Raw genomic sequence first — 16,226 nt, 5'->3', positions numbered from 1 at the left:
TTCATATTATGCCATCCATCCATTTTCTAATTGCTCCATCCAGTGGGATACTAACCTAGACAGGATGCCAGTCCTTTGCGGGCACACACAAAACATGCACACTCTCATACCATGTCTGATCAACCTTGGGCCCTAGGAATTTAATCTTCAGTGCTTCTTGTGAGTAGTATAAAGCGACACCTTTCGTCAAACTTTTGACAGGTACCACGCCCCCTTTTCCATCCAATGGTCGTCCGCGGTGTTTGGTTGTCCCGCCCCCCAGCCATCCAATGGCGTGTTGTTATTTGTGCATGTCCCGCCCCCTCAGGAGCCAATGGTGTGGGTCGGAACCCCCTACCGGCCGGTCGCCTCGACGCCTCGGGGTCCCAAAGCCCCCAGCCGGCGCATCCCTGGTTGTGTGCGAGTGTGTATTGGTTTGGACGTGGGAGCATGTCTGCCGCGGGGTTGAGTGCGCTCTATTATAACCCTAGGAAATCGGGCAGTTACGGCGGCGCAGGGGGTCTGTTGCGGGCCGCGAGATCCCGGGGTGTGCGCGGCGCCAGCCGCGGGCGGGTGGTCGAGTGGCTGTCCGGCCAGGCTGCTTATACGCTGCACAAGCCGGCGCGCGTGCGTTTTAAGAGAAACAGGACGCTGGTGTCCGAAATGGACTGGCAGTGGCAGGCCGACTTGGTGGACATGAGAGAACACCAAGCGTTCAACGACGGTTTCTGTTACATCTTAATGTGTATAGACATGCTGTCTAAATACGCTTGGGCCGTGCCGCTGAAAACCAAGACTGGTGGGGCCGTGACAGGCGCTTTCCGAAATATACTGCAAGAGGGGCGGACTCCTAAAAAGCTACAAACGGACGAGGGTAAAGAATTTCTTAACAGGACCTTCCAAAATTTTCTCAAACGTGAGAATATTAAACATTTCGTTACGGCCAGCGATGTGAAGGCTAGTGTGGTCGAAAGGTTTAACAGAACTATTAAAACAAAAATGTGGAGGTACCTGACACACAAAAACACCTTTCGATATATCGACGTCCTTTCAGATCTTATTTACGCTTATAACCATAGTTACCACACGACTATTAAACGAACCCCGGCTTCTGTTACGCCCGACAACTCCCTTGAGGTGTGGAGAACGGTCTATGACGCGCACTTTAAGAGAAAACCGTCAAAGTTTTCATTTAATGTGGGTGATCGCGTGCGGGTGTCCAAAATAAAGGGTGTGTTTGAGAAGGGATATGAACAGACCTTCACAGATGAAATTTTCATTGTCAAAGAGCGGTCCGCGGCTCTGAGACCCTATTACAAACTGCAGGACTACGCAGGCGATGATATTAAGGGTTCCTTCTATGCCGAAGAGCTACAGAAGATAAACCCGGATGTTGAGAACGTCTACCGCATCCAAACGATTTTAGCAACCAGGGGTCGTGGCAAAAACAAACAGCTTTTGGTAAAGTGGCGTGGCTGGAGTGATAAATTCAATAGTTGGGTGAAGGCTTCTGAGGTCCGAGACATATAGAGGTGGTGAAAAATGAACCCCAATGGTTTCTATGTGACGCTGGCCAGTAATTCATCCTCAAAGATGTTTCCAAAGAACACTAACGCCTGCTTCACAGAGCATCTGGCAAAGGCGATTGACCTGGACGGGGGCTGGGAAGTGGGCCTGGTCGAGCTACACTATCCGAATACACTAAACACTTTTGATGAAGACGAAGTTTTTCTGTTCATCAGCGAGGAGCTCAAGACTATCTGGACCTGTACCTTACCGAGAGGGTACTACGGCAACATCGAACAGCTCTTGCATGAAATGAAACGGGCTGCTGAAAAATCCAAGTTAACGGCTGTAAGTCTTAAATACAACCCCATTAGCCGTTCGGTAAGAATTGTTAGTGATAAACGGTTTGTTATGCAGCTGCGTAATCGCCTAGCGCGGATGTTGGGTTTCAATTCGGGTGTCGCGGGTGTAAAATCACCGCACCCCGTCGATATGACTGGCGGATTTAACACCATGTATATATACACCGATATCATAGAACACCAGTTAGTAGGCGACGTCTACGCACCGCTTTTGCGTTGTGTGCCCTTCAGAGGCGTGGATGGTGAATTCGTCACAGTATTGTACGACAAACCCCATTACGTGCCGGTGAGCATCGACCATTTTAACAACATCACTATTGAAATAAAGACGGATCAAAACGAACACGTGTCATTTGCATTTGGAAAGGTCATCGTCAAGCTGCATTTCAGACCTGTGAAAGCGTCAAACATCTAAAAGGATGACGGTCATCAAGAGCTACGGGGATCCTTCTCTGTATACCCACTACTACAAACAACAGGCTGGTTATGGATTACCAGGATTTTCAGGGCTACCGGTTCAGTACGGCGCTGGTATCGGTGGTATTTTCAGAGCGCTATTTAGAAAAGCCGTGCCTTTTCTGAAACGCGGGTTTGAAATAGCTAAGCCGCACATGGCATCGGCTGCTAAAAACATCGCCAAAGACGTGGTCGGCAACGTTACAAGCGCGGTCATGTCTAAGGTGGGTGCACATCAGCAGGAAGGTTCGGGTCTAGCATACATCCGCAGGGGTGTCGGTAGAAAAAGACAGACGTCATCAGCCCACCGTCGGGGGCCGCCGAAACCTGATAAAAGAACGGCTAAGCGCAGACAGGCAACTCATAGAAGCTTCAGGTCGACCAAGAAGAGCGTGACACACCGCAATCAACGCGACACGAAACGAGACATATTTTAAACATGGCATTTGTTCACGGCGGGTCTGCAGAATGCGCCAAGTCGGAGCTGGACATATTTCAATTAGCGCCTACCCAAACAAGCGTCGAGAAAAGTTTTTACATAGAAGTTCCACCCCTCACGGCCCTCACGGAAAACGCACCTCTGGAGTTCTACGTCGCAGGCAACGGTGAAGATTATTTAGATTTAAACAACACGCTGCTCTATCTGACCTGTAAAATAACGGAAGCAGACGGTCGGGACATTGATGCGGCAGCCCGTGTGAGCCTGGTGAACTACCCCATCGCTGCCATCTTCAGCCAGGTTGACATCACCGTAGGAGACCGATTGATCAGCCAGAGCAACAACTGCTATCCTTACAGAGCCTTTATAGAGTCGGTCCTGAACTACAGTGAAGAGACGCTGAAGACGCAGTATTCAACAGGTCTCTTTTACAAAGACACAGCCGGTGAACACGAGTCCACAATTTTGGATGGTCCCAATCAGGGGTTCCGAAAAAGAGCATCATACACGACGCAAAGCCGAAAACTGGAGCTCCTGGGACACATTCACGCCGACCTGTTTTTTCAGGACAAACTACTACTGAATGGCGTAGACCTGAAAATAAAACTCACGCGAAACAGAGATGCTTTCTGCTTAATGAACAACGCCGGAGAACACAAACTGAGCGTACTCTCTGCATCTTTGTTTGTGAAAAGAGTCAGAGTGTCACCCGGGGTCAGACTGGGACACGCCGAAGCACTCCTGACGGCCAACGCTAAATACCCCATAGACCGCGTACAGATGAAAGTCTTCAGCCTGCCTGCCGGGAGCCGTGTGTGTAACCAAGAAAACCTATTTCTCGGGCAGCTACCCAAAGTGGTCATTTTGGGGTTTGTGGACAACGCGGCATTCAGCGGCAGTTTTACCCAAAACCCCTTCAATTTTAAACACTACAACGTTAACTTTCTGGCTCTCTACGCGGACGGGGAACAAATCCCCACTAAACCGCTTCAACCAGACTTCCAGAATGGACATTGCGTCCGTGAATATTTTAATCTGGTGGAAACAGCCGGGAAGCGTCTGAAAGACAAACCTGTTCTGGTGGACCGCGAGGAGTACGCGCGCGGTTACACATTGTTCGCTTTCAACCTCAGCCCCGACGACGAGTGCACAGGACATTATTCACTTATCAAATCAGGTAATCTGAGAGCTGAAATACGCTTCGCGACCCCGCTACCCACAACCGTTAACATGGTTGTGTACGCGCTGTTCGACAACGTGATAGAGCTGGATATGAGACGTCAAGTCATTTACGACTTCAGCTAAAAAGCGCTGGGAGACCACACAACCTGCACATAAAGATGAACACCAAACAGCTGGAAGACATTCTAACCCGAGACCGCTATACCCGAGACAGTTTTCTAGGCGTGTTCCCCAGTGATGCCCTACCGAGCGAGAGACTGGCGCGGCGCCCTCTGAGTTTAATAGTTAATACTCACCCACACGACCGCCCCGGTGAACACTGGCTGGCTATTTACTTACCCGACGACGAGGGCGCAGAATTTTTCGACTCCTACGGATTTTCACCCGAAGCCTTTTTCTTTCCCAAGAACATTAATGATTTCTTAAACAGAAATGCTAACTCCATATTTTACAATAACAGACAATTGCAAGATTCTTTTGCAGTGACCTGCGGTCTACACTGCGTCTTTTTTCTATACCATAGATGTAAAGGTTTATCTTTTAGAAACATTTTAGAACTTTATTCTACGGATGCAATCCAGAATGACCGCATGGTGGAAATGTTTCTGAAAAACCGACGTCGTGTGAGACGGAGACCCCGGTACCCTTTCAACCCCTTTGAAAATACGAATGTTCAATTATGCGGGTGTTTACGACAATTTAAAACATGTCATAAATGTTAATCGGTCGTCTAAAATAAAAATGAAATCGAACCATTTCGACGTCTGTGTGGTTATTATTTAAAAAGAACACAAAACATGGATGAAAATCAACACAATATTTTTATTATACATTCGCTGTTACAGCGCTCAAGCTTTTTTTAATACATGTTACAGACAAACCATTTTTAAACATATTGCGCACGCTTTTTAATATACATTTCAAGTCATTTAACACAAACACACAGACCCAGAGAAAAAAATGTTACAAAGACAGCCATGTGGGTCTAGGTATTAATGATCGTCTCCTTTCAGCGGTTATCTTAGAGACCGGGTCGACCGTCGACAACTCTACCGGTTGTTTTAAAGTTTTGGCCGCCGCGGCACACCCCGGCGGGGCAGCCTTGAGTTTTTCAAGTAGCTCTCGGTTACCAGCGTTGGCTAGCAAGGTGCCCGGCACGTTGATTTCAGCCATAGCCTCCATGAACACATCCCAACCTTTAGGCTTCTTACCGCCAGCAACTGCTTGCTGCTGCGTGAGAGCCCGGACAAGATCAATCATGTGAGAGCCCTCAACGGGTGCCCCCTTGTACACAAATTCCCCCTTTTCATTCCAGGCTATTAGTGGTTCATTGCGGGCCATGGTCTTTAACAATATCTCGGCATTTCTCCGGAACCTCTGAGACACGCTGTCCAAAATATACCCAAAGTCAGCCTCGCTCGATGACGGCGGTTGCGCGAACGTACGTGATAGTTCGGTGGGTGCATTTTCCGGTAGTACAACGGTTAAAGTCCCCTTTTCGGAAGTCTCCTGGCGTACTAATGCCAAATACCGTTGCAACACCTGGCTGTACAATTTCACTTTTTCATATTCGGGCAGATGCGAGTTCTGCAGAATGTCACGCATTTCATCATCCAGTCGACGGGCGGTTATTTTTCTTACATCGCTTTCGACCCCAGACCGCTCTCGGAGTCGCTCGAGCTGTTTCTGAGGTACCAGGTACATTTTTTCAGCGTGCTCCATTATCGACGTTGTAGAAGTCCCGTAATCAGTGGTACGGCAATACTCAACAGCGCCCCGATAAAACCACCGGACTGGTTCACCAAGAGTCTCTTTCTTTTAAGAGAAAGACCCTTTCGACTCAAAGTCTTTATAAGCTTACGCTTTCTCTTCAGGGTCCCAAACTGCTTAGCAGATAACGGTATGTTCCCTTTCAAGGTATTCAAGGCGATTTCAGCTATGGCCTGTACAAGATCATTTGTAGCCCCGCAGAGAATAGCTTTCCGCTGTTTGGGGGTGGCTTTTACCAGAAAATTTAAGAGAGTCAGGTTTCTCCGAACGCGTGAAGACATGACGACGCCCCGAACGTGTTTTTCGACTGAGTCGGTGGTTGTGAGATCACCGACTTTTAGATTTTTTAAACACATAAGCCGTGGGTACATCTGGGGGGAAAAGACCTGTTCGCAAGCGATAGTCATCTGGGGTGTCGGCATTTAAATCCACCAACAAGTAACCGAAAGGTTTTTTAGTAGCGTCATCGAACGCTTCCAAAAAAAATTTGGCTTTACCGGGGTACATCTGCCGGGACAGGGTTGTAATCTGTAGTTTATCTCTAGGGTTTTTAAACAGCACCATGTACTTTGTATTTAACGCAATGGTTCTACTTTTCCGACCTTGACAAAACACATTTTGGACGATATACATGATGCTGAGGTTTCGGTGGTGTACGTATTTGGTAAAAGCTTTTTCTATCTCATTATTTTCACACGCAGACTCCATCAAATCATCCACTATAATCAAATTTACGCTACCCGGCGGCAGTAGCTGGTCGTCGGAAAACGACGTCGGTAGTCCTTCTATAAACTGAATGTATGGAAATTTCACAAGCAACTCGTCGTATAGAGGTTGCCAGCAGCTGTAACACCAGACTATGTTTTCGGGTTTACGAGTCATAACGGTATCACCGCTCTCCAAGAGCTGTTTTATAAAATAACTTTTACCGCAATTCGAGGGTCCGGACAAAATGCACGAAAAAGGGTGTTTTAACCTGACATCCATCGTGTTAATATCCGTAGGGCAACGATGTCAAATTTTCTTGCAGCACCCGCTTGTCGTACACCACCTTCTGGGTTTTCTTTAAGGTCCGGGTCTCAATGCGCCAATCCTTTTTAACACGCACGATCATCGGCTGTTGAATAGAAATGTGTTTAAATTCCCGGCACTCTGCATAAGGGTTAACGCCATAGTCAAAAACCAAGTCCCGCAGACTCTCAAAGTTAACTTTTTCACAATTGTTCACATTGAGCGTAATGCCTTTTACCTTTAAACAGGCTTTCCCTCCAGACAGTTTGTACCCGTACGACTTGGGTCCTGTTGACACAAACTCGGTGATGTGTTGACCAGCATCGATTTCGCTGGTCAACTCACCCAAGTAGTCGCCCAGTTCCGGATTCCACTCACCCTCCCGGCTCACAAAGATAACGGAATCTGTGTCATGGTAGAGACAACGGCCTTGCAAAGCATTTAGCAGATTGTATAACTCCAAGCGGGCATAGGCGGTTGTAAAGCTAGCGATGAAAATGTTAGTGTTTGAATGCCCCGTATAGTGGTGTTTAGTGTGTTTCCACGTAACACAGGCTGTGTTTTCATCGATAAACTCGCAGGCTGACACCTCATGATATGGCGTAAATAAGTACCGGAACAATTCATCGGGGTTTCTCACAATGGTGGTCTGTGGTAAATTGTCTCTTTGCCCATACTTCCCCCACAAACTGTTCAAGGCAATTTTTGAAAGCTGTCTTTTGGCCGGATTCTTTTTAATGTTGCCGGGGTCCAGCCGGACGCCCTCTTTTTCATAATATTCGCCGATATATCTTTGTTGTTTCGCGACATCTGTACACCACTCTGGAAACCCCGAAGCTTCCTGCTTCCCTTTCAGATGCAGTTTGATGTAGTCGGTAAAAAGATCGTGTGAGGCCTTTTCGAAATGCCAAATTTCGTAAATTTTACACACTCTATACCCCAGGTCTACGGCCTTCTGTAATTCGGGGGTGCACCAGACACCAGTCAAGGCGCGATCTTCATCACTGTGCTCACAGGGGGTGGTCTGTTTTGTTTCAGCACACGTACGACACAGCGTGAAAAACAGTTTTTTGTCAATTTTGGTTGGTAGAACTGGAAAGTACAAACGTCTGGGTGGGTAAACTTTCACCTTCGCTAAACCGAAATACAGTTTTAAATCTCCAAAGTTGTTATATATTATTCGGGGGTGGCCCAGTGGGTATTTTTTAGTTTTGTTCACAAACGGATACAGACTGGTGAAATCATAGTAATGAATTTTTTCACCGGGCTGCGCTGTGTAATGCAAACAAATCGCATTTGTTCTCCCCCCAAAAAGCGACTCGCGAGGTTGCAGAGGCTCTGGTAATTGTGCGGCTGTTAGAAATTTACCCAAGTCTCCATTTTCAACAAGCATGTCTCTGAACTCGTGCTCCCACAAAACACGCACGTTAAAACCTCTCATTTTGAGAAAATTAATTTTCACCATCGTCTTTCTGTACAACCAACCAAAAGTAGTGTTTGTCAGCTGATTAAAATCGCTTTCACAATAACAAACGCTACAACCGTGAAAAAAGCAACCGTTGAACTCAAAGGCTGTCGGCACGCCGTCAATTACAGCATACCCATCCAGAAAATATGGGCCAACCTTGAACTCACCGGCCGTGGTTAACGCGTGTTGGATTTTAACGCGCTCTGTGTGTTCAATGTACATAAGCCATTGAATGCTGGGTGTAGAAAATCGTTTTTGCTGGCGGTGGTAATTGTCATGGGGTAGCAACGCAATCGTCTCTTCCTGTAAAAACATAAGTCTGAACATGGCCATGCAGACACTAGCGATGGTCACAAACTGAAAGGGGTCGATGCACACAACGCAGGCGGCCCCTGACTCAGTCACGCGTGTCTGTCTGGTCATATTCATGACCTCGTCCCGAAACCTGACACAGCCTTCTCTTAGAATTGCCACATCCAACTGGCAGTAACGTTTCAACTCTCTCTGTAAGTTAAACACACTTCCCCGGCATTCTTCATACCAAACCAAAAACTCGGCTTTCTCGCCCGGCAGCATGTAGTTAACGCCGTAAAGTTCAGGCGGAGGCATCGGTCCGACATAATTTTGGTTTTCTGCAGTGTTCATCAAGTGTGGAAAATGACCCTTACACCCGGGGAACCCCATGGCGGCCGGCAGTTTGCTTAATTTCATAGGCAGAAAGTTTAAAGAATCGATAAATCGGATGTTCAGAGCTTTTACGGTCATACACATTATCTTACCACCCTGATTTATTAGTTCAACGTCCATCTTTTCAGCTAACAACTGCCTGATCACTAGGTAATTGTCATATCCCTTGCCATTGTGCGATATGAACGTATGGTTTTTGAAACGTCTATCGATAAATTTACACACAAAATCCTTTAGACAAGTTTCACCATAAAATTCCCAGCTGCGTTTATTGTCAATATGAAGGGCGTGGACGTAATTTGGTATGTGGGTCCCCGTTTCCTGCATGCATTCAAAGTCGAAAAAAATGTACTTGTTTGAAATTTTGGGGTTGTCCAAAGGCGGTATGTAGCACAAATGTGTGTCCGGGGTGTCGATCACGTTGTTACAACGCGAGCACAGTTTCTCTTTACATTTGTGACTTGCGAGGTTATAAACCCCACATTTCTCACAAAAGACCCTGCGCTCACACTTACTCACACCCGTCGCCGCATTCCGCAAGTGTCTCGCCAAACACTGTGAGCTACGACAAAAGACCTTACAGGCCGGGCAATTCTGAATTTCAGCATCAATTTTGCAACACTGGGGATCTAAACAGGTTTTACAAGCTTTAACACAGGCGTGTGCGTTCTTGTGGCTATACGCGGCGTGGCAGTTAGTGCAAAAATACGCCGCCCCCACAAAAGCTTTAATATTTAAAACCCCATAAAAATGCTCTTCATGCAGTAGAACAAAAAGTATTTTAGAATTTGGTGGTGTGGGTCCCGTTGTAAAATATTTCCAATCACCCTGGTCGTGGTACAAAATTTTAATAACCACCTTTAAATGTTTTTCAAAAGCGGTAATGTCTGACAAACTAATTTTCCGATTCTCTGGAAAACCCAACTCTTTGTGCATTCGTTTAGCACCCTGTAACATTTCCCCATCGGTACAACCCTCATTCAACAAACCGTACACACTCCCGGCGAAACACAGATTACCGCCCGTGTAATGTAAGTCGATAAGTTGTGCTTTTTTCTGCGCAATTACCCGGCTGTACAGAACGGATTTAAATCTTCGGCGGGCACCCCCCTGCATATTCCTAACTATCGTCACCACTAAGCGGAGGGTGTCATCGGTGAGAACCTCTGTGTGGCTCTGTAAGAGGTCCGAGATGTGGCTTAAAAAATCGGCCGCATTTAATTCTCCGGGGTGTCTCCTGCGTGAGAACAAGGGTTTGTTAAAACCACCCGCTGTCAAACGCAGCTGTACAAAATCATTCGCCCCGATGTTTGGAGAAAGTTCGTCCAATATTCTCTGGACTGCACCATGCACAGCGTCTATAGCCTGTACATACGAGGTTATTCTGTCGAGATTAACAAAACGAAATTCTTCATGGTGCTCTGTTGCTCTAAAATTATTATAAGCCCTGTTATAACGGCGTATACACTCCAGGAAAACCATGGGGTCTCTATTCACCACGGCACCGCCACCAACCTGATTCAGATCGTTCAGTACAACCGGTTCTGGGTTACCACCATCCTGTTCAGCCACAACAACCTCGGGCCTTAAGTTATTTTCTACCACGGCATTTTCATTGCGTGGCTCGGGCGACCCTTGGGAAATCTGATGCCTCGCTCTGAATCTTTGACGACGCAACAAACATGCTTTTGCCAGTTTAATTCTTTTATTTATGTACAAAAGCTTGCGGTTGGCAAGCGGTTGGTCTTTTAAGCACTTTTTAGACCGCATGTTTAGTCATTTATCACCGGGGATTTCCACCGATGAAGCATGAAATAGCATCAACAGGTTCTGAAATCCGGAGGTTAGATCGGCATCCTCTTTAGAAATTATATCTAAGATGTTAGCGCTGAAAACCTGGATCGGTTTTGGAAACAAGGCCTGTACACCGGGTAAAACCGCTCTTAGACGCTCTAAAACTCGTTTTTTGGTCACCTCACTACTGCGCACCGTTGTTAGTATCTGTGTAATACCGCGCACGGAGTCTAGCACATCACCCAACACCAAGTCTTTAGGCGCGTTATTATTTCGCTCCGCAGGCTTGACACGTCTGGCTTTGGCCGACGTCTTAACAGTCGTCTCGGATGCAGTCACCACCTTGGGTTCCGACGTTTCCACCGCATTTGTTTCACCGCGCGTCGATACAGATGCTGTGTGAAAAAATAAGACTTTTTATTACCACGCCAATGCTCCACATCTCAAAATCTGAAAACAACACTGTGATAAAAATAAAAGACTTTTCAACACAACAATCAATGAAATCTAAACTGTCAAAGTCAGAAAACTACGATAACTATGATAAAAACGCCACGCATATGCTGCCCCCTTACACAAAGGGCTGTGGGTGAATGGAGCAAGTTACCCAGGCCATGTTGTTACACCGGTTTCCTTGACGTCGGTGGTGGCGCTACTGGGTCAAGCGGCGTGCTAGCGGCATGTAGACCCACGCACACACCAGTCGCTTTTAACTTTAAAAGCTAGGCAGTTTTAAAATAAGGTTTTTTAACACCCCCAAACAGAAAACTCCGCGAAGTAGGATCTTTCAGCGAATTAACAGCCTAACAAAAGAAGTAACGTTTACCGTAAGTGGATCATAACACATCTTGACCACGCTTAATTATATTAACTATATTAACCTTTGCCGGTTGGTTTCAGTCGTTTTGAGCTCGATGCCCCAGTTAACTTGTTGGCGCGCCGCAGTTTATTTTTTGAAGGTCCGGGGTCTGCACGGCGTGGGAAAATAACATTAGTGAAAAATATAGAAAAACGGTATGTATTTTTATTATAGACACGTTTAAATGACCAGGCTATAAGAATGTTTTATATAATACCAACCTCTTCTCTCAGGCGCTCTGATAATATCCCCCGCACCGTCTGGTATGATGTGAACATCGGCCTGTGTCACCACAAGGTTTTGGGTTGGTAATGCAAACCCCAAACGGGGTTTTTTAAATGTGTGGCGACTTGTCCCTTCGCCCGCATCTGTGGAATAGACACATGCGCGTTTTGGTGCGGCGTATATACCCCATGTGTCTTTAAGACTCACATGGCCGTAAAGCGTTATTCAAAACATTGTCGTAATTACTCACCGGTGTTGTGCTGCATCGTAACTGGTCTTTTTACACCCGTGGTTTTCGGTGCTATTGGAAATGAATGGATACACACAGTCACGACCACATTACGGCACCAATCGCGGGTAATTCCATTATATTCATTCAATATTGCCTAGTATACAAATATTATACAACGTTTTGTAACTATAGCTAACACGAAACATGCACCGCGACGTTGTAATTGTCTCACAATAAGCCAGATATACATACCGCTGAAATTCGCTGAATCCGCGGCTTCGTCTATCAAGTCGAACAGTTCTATTTCTGTAAACAGACTATCTTCAGACTGTTGCAATTGATCGGCGTGGTCCATTCTGACGAGTTAGGCGATAACGTGAGACTGTAGGAATTGGAATGCAGCTAAAACTTCGTCTGTTAAACCGCTGGTACTTATACTCAAGCCGCTAAACATTCTCTTCTAAGAAACACACATGGTCCCCCCATAAAACCATTAATCTTAGCTATCGTTGGGGGGGGGTGCACGTACTGGTCTGTAGAAATTATTTTAAGAAACATTTTAGAAAACGTTTTAGACCGTTATAATGTTAAAATCTATATTATTTTAAGACATACAACGGTGTCTAAAATTTCATAGCTGTTAAAACGTGGCGAAAATGTACCGCGTTGTCTTTGTTTGATTCACCAACAGACCGCTAAGAATATTATCAAGCAAAATGTTTTTTATTATGTATCTGTTCTTTATAGGGCCGTGTTCACAAACCAAGCTTGACGTTTTGAGGTTTTATTTTTCAGCGCTGCGCTGTTAAGAACATTTTTGCGTGAAATACACGTGGTGTTTGTAAATTAGAAAACTTTACATGAGTTTAAAATGTTTGTAAACTTTCACTGGTGTCAATTTTAGCCCCCCCCCCCCCCCCCCTGCATTCCAGAGCCTGTAGCTAACCCCTCCCCAACCCCCCGTCTCCAACATCATCACAATGCATCTCTACCGGGAAACAATTTTAAAACTTTAAGAACAATCCGTTACAGTCTGTAGAACAACACCCCACCATTTGTTGTCTGTTAACACCTTAAAGCCTTTTATGCTGGCGCTGTGTGGAAATTTATCCCAAACTTTCGAAAAAAGCTGTCGCGAATGTGTTATTAAAAATAAACTGTGTCTTATTACGTTATTTTAAAAACTTTAAGGCCAACCACGCGTTTAAAATTTCTTGTCGGGTGAAACACATCATTTGTGTTTGCGTTGTGTGTTAATACTTTTAAAGTTTAAAACTTATAAACTGATAAGCGAATATAGCGCGTTATAATGTTAAAATCTATATTATTTTAAGACATACAACGGTGTCTACATTTCTTAGCTGTTAAAACGTGGCGAAAACGTGCCGCGTTGTCTTTGTTTGATTCACCAGCAGACCGCTGAGAATATTATCAAGCAAAATGTTTTTATTATGTATCTGTTCTTTATAGGGCAGTGTTCACAAACCAAGCTTGACGTTTTGAGGTTTTATTTTTCAGCGCTGCGCTGTTAAGAACATTTTTGCGTGAAATACATGTGGTGTTTGTAAATTAGAAAACTTTACATGAGTTTAAAATGTTTGTAAACTTTCACTGGTGTCAATTTTAGCCCCCCCCCCTGCATTCCAGAGCCTGTAACCCCCACTCGGCATTCCAGAGCCTGTAGCTAACCCCTCCCCACACCCGTCTCCAATATCATCACAAATCATCTCTACCGGGAAACAATTTTAAAACTTTAAGAACAATCCGTTACAGTCTGTAGAACAACACCCCACCATTTGTTGTCTGTTAACACCTTAAAGACTTTTATGCTGGCGCTTTTATGCTGTGGAAATTTACCCCAAACTTTCGAAAAAGCTGTCGCGAATGTGTTATTAAAAATAAACTGTGTCTTATTACGTTATTTTAAAAACTTTAAGACCAACCCCGCGTGTTTAAAATTTCTTTTCGGGTGAAACACATCATTTGTGTTTGCGTTGTGTGCTTATACTTTAAAACTTATAAACTGATATGTGAATACTTCTCGCTCTCGATAAATCGGGGGGGGGTCATCACAACCAATTGTAAAATGTCTTGTGTTATGTAGGCGTGTTACACCATTGGCGCATATTCTTAAACGCTCCGACCTGACAGGGCCGCAGTGCGTGCTTGGCGCTGTCAGACACCACAGAGCTGCTGAGATGGCTTCTTTGTGTGGAGAAACAACGGGGTCCGCTACTCTACAAAGCGATGAGGTAGGCGGCTAAAATATTTTTTCGACTCGTGGAATTGTTGTATCGGTGCTTAGCGTATGTCATTTTAATACTTGGTCTTCTTTTTAGCAAAACCCTAACCCACCCTCTGAACCCGGTGACAGCGGTGGGGGTGTGAGTTCAGCTGTGGTGCCAGATGCTGAAGAACAGCCGGGTGCTAGCGATGATACCACGCTACAAATGGTAAATATTAACGAAAAACCTTAGCTCAAAAGTGTAAATGCTCGGTATTTTAGGTGCAATGCATGTCTATTTTGTTAAGCCTTCCTTTTCTTTTTCCTTTAATAGAATAAAGAGGATGTGGACGGGTCAATCTTCAGCCTGCCGACACATGTGAATGTCTCGTGTCTATGCTTGGGTGTTCGCCCAAATGTTAATAAAGATGATGCCCCAGACCCTAATGAGCCCGATGTTATGCCCCAGATTGTGAAAGCAGTAGTTTATTGCATCTTCAAGCACTGTTTAAAGGGGGTCCTGGTTGATGACTGCCCGGCCTGTTTGATTGACCATCCTGGGCAGCGGGGTCACACATGTCTGTCTATCGGCTACACAGATGGGTTTGAAGATGTGACGTTTGCCGCTTTAGAAATTTATAAGTCTCTCAGTTTAGCCCGAATTTTATCGGTTGTTCTGTACACCGCCCGGTGTCTGGGTTCGTACACCATTACAAATGACACTGAGCGGGGCATAAAACAGTTGCTAAAAAATATAATTGAGGACCACTCCCCATACGAGCATGTACACGCCACCCTTGAACAGCTGGATGAAAAATTAGTAGACGTGACTTTTGATGTGTTGCAAAAGAAACACTATTCTTATTTTTACAGACGCAAAAAAAAAGATCTATGTAAAATGTGAATACAGATTTCACTCTGTTTTACAGACCCGGGTGTGCCATCGACCGAAGAATGAAGAATTTCGAATGTATACGTCTGAATTCTTACTAAGAGTGCTTTACACACTTCTCTCTACAAAGCTTGATATGCAAAACAAAGAGTCGAATGCTAATGTCCTTAAATTTGTTAAAGAGATAGATGCGTATGTCGAGAACTTGAGTGAAATTATTACAGATCTGATGTTTTCAGATCAGAAAAGGAAGCCTGGGGGGTTCTACAGTGTGTATTCCAAAATACAGCGTGTTTTGCACAGAACCTGTGGTAACACCATCCCGCTGGTTACGCAGGCAAATTTTTTTGCCCTGCTAGATCGGATCGCCCAGTGTGGTTCGCACGGCTTTAGACACGGTGAGCGGAAGGGGGTTATGAATGCTTTTTCAGATGCCGCAAAGTTTCTCAGCAGCGTAGGGGTGGTGGTTACGTGTACCGAACTAATTTTCCGCACCAACATTTAATTGTTGAATGCAAACAGGAGCCGGTAACGCATGTGTGCTGCGTTGTTTCACTGTTTGAAAACCCCTGTTGAAATAAAGCGGTTCACATTTCACATACTTGCAAACTGGAGTCTGTAACTTGTGTAAAAAGTGCTGCTGCGCTGTTTCGGTGTTTGAAAACCCCTGTTGAAATAAAGCGGTTCACATTTCACATACTTGCAAACTGGAGTCTGTAACATGTGTAAAAAGTGCTGCTGCGCTGTTTCGGTGTTTGAAAACCCACTGTTGAAATAAAGCGGTTCACATTTCACCTGGTGTTTGCCCGGCGATTTCTTTCCGTGAGACTTGACGCAGTCAGTGTGTGTGTTTGTGTGCTTGCACCCCGGCTGTTTTGGAGACACGGCTTCTGCAGCATATAAGCAACCACGGCCCAAGCGTATTTAGACAGCATGTCTATACACATTAAGATGTAACAGAAACCGTCGTTGAACGCTTGGTGTTCTCTCATGTCCACCAAGTCGGCCTGCCACTGCCAGTCCATTTCGGACACCAGCGTCCTGTTTCTCTTAAAACGCACGCGCGCCGGCTTGTGCAGCGTATAAGCAGCCTGGCCGGACAGCCACTCGACCACCCGCCCGCGGCTGGCGCCGCGCACA

General features: G+C 45.5%; 3 protein-coding genes across 6 annotated transcripts; 2 read left to right on the top strand and 1 right to left on the bottom strand.

Annotated features, from left to right (window-relative positions):
- The first annotated feature begins 2,742 nt into the window (after positions 1 to 2,742).
- On the top strand, positions 2,743 to 4,047 carry LOC138223164 (uncharacterized protein F54H12.2-like). Its single transcript, XM_069179164.1, has 2 exons — positions 2,743 to 3,330; positions 3,589 to 4,047. Exons 1-2 carry the CDS (start codon positions 2,743 to 2,745, stop codon positions 4,045 to 4,047), a joined length of 1,047 nt encoding a protein of 348 aa, XP_069035265.1.
- A 5,868-nt stretch (positions 4,048 to 9,915) lies between these two features.
- On the bottom strand, positions 9,916 to 12,004 carry LOC138223163 (uncharacterized). The gene is made up of 4 exons (XM_069179163.1): positions 11,989 to 12,004; positions 11,735 to 11,932; positions 11,536 to 11,622; positions 9,916 to 11,049 (listed from the first exon to the last, which is right to left on the bottom strand). The coding sequence occupies exons 1-4, from the start codon at positions 12,002 to 12,004 to the stop codon at positions 10,637 to 10,639; spliced, it is 714 nt and encodes a 237-aa protein (XP_069035264.1). The 3' UTR covers positions 9,916 to 10,636.
- On the top strand, positions 11,335 to 15,880 carry LOC138223157 (uncharacterized). Of its 4 annotated transcripts, none has more exons than XM_069179111.1 (5): positions 11,335 to 11,481; positions 14,075 to 14,222; positions 14,310 to 14,423; positions 14,529 to 14,573; positions 15,124 to 15,880. In XM_069179111.1, the coding sequence occupies exons 2-5, from the start codon at positions 14,169 to 14,171 to the stop codon at positions 15,589 to 15,591; spliced, it is 681 nt and encodes a 226-aa protein (XP_069035212.1). In that variant the 5' UTR covers positions 11,335 to 11,481; positions 14,075 to 14,168; the 3' UTR covers positions 15,592 to 15,880. The 4 variants fall into 4 exon arrangements, with proteins under 4 accessions (XP_069035212.1, XP_069035209.1, XP_069035211.1 ...); XM_069179108.1 differs by lacking the exon at positions 11,335 to 11,481 and adding an exon at positions 11,968 to 12,095; XM_069179110.1 differs by lacking the exon at positions 11,335 to 11,481 and adding an exon at positions 11,971 to 12,095 and having other exon boundaries at positions 14,122 to 14,222.
- Positions 15,881 to 16,226: the final 346 nt, after the last annotated feature.

This window comes from Lepisosteus oculatus, chromosome 15 (assembly GCF_040954835.1).
Source record: "Lepisosteus oculatus isolate fLepOcu1 chromosome 15, fLepOcu1.hap2, whole genome shotgun sequence".
Lineage (NCBI taxonomy): Eukaryota > Metazoa > Chordata > Actinopteri > Semionotiformes > Lepisosteidae > Lepisosteus > Lepisosteus oculatus.
Note: the sequence above shows the minus strand (reverse complement) of the source record. Positions and strands in the feature narration are given on the sequence as shown.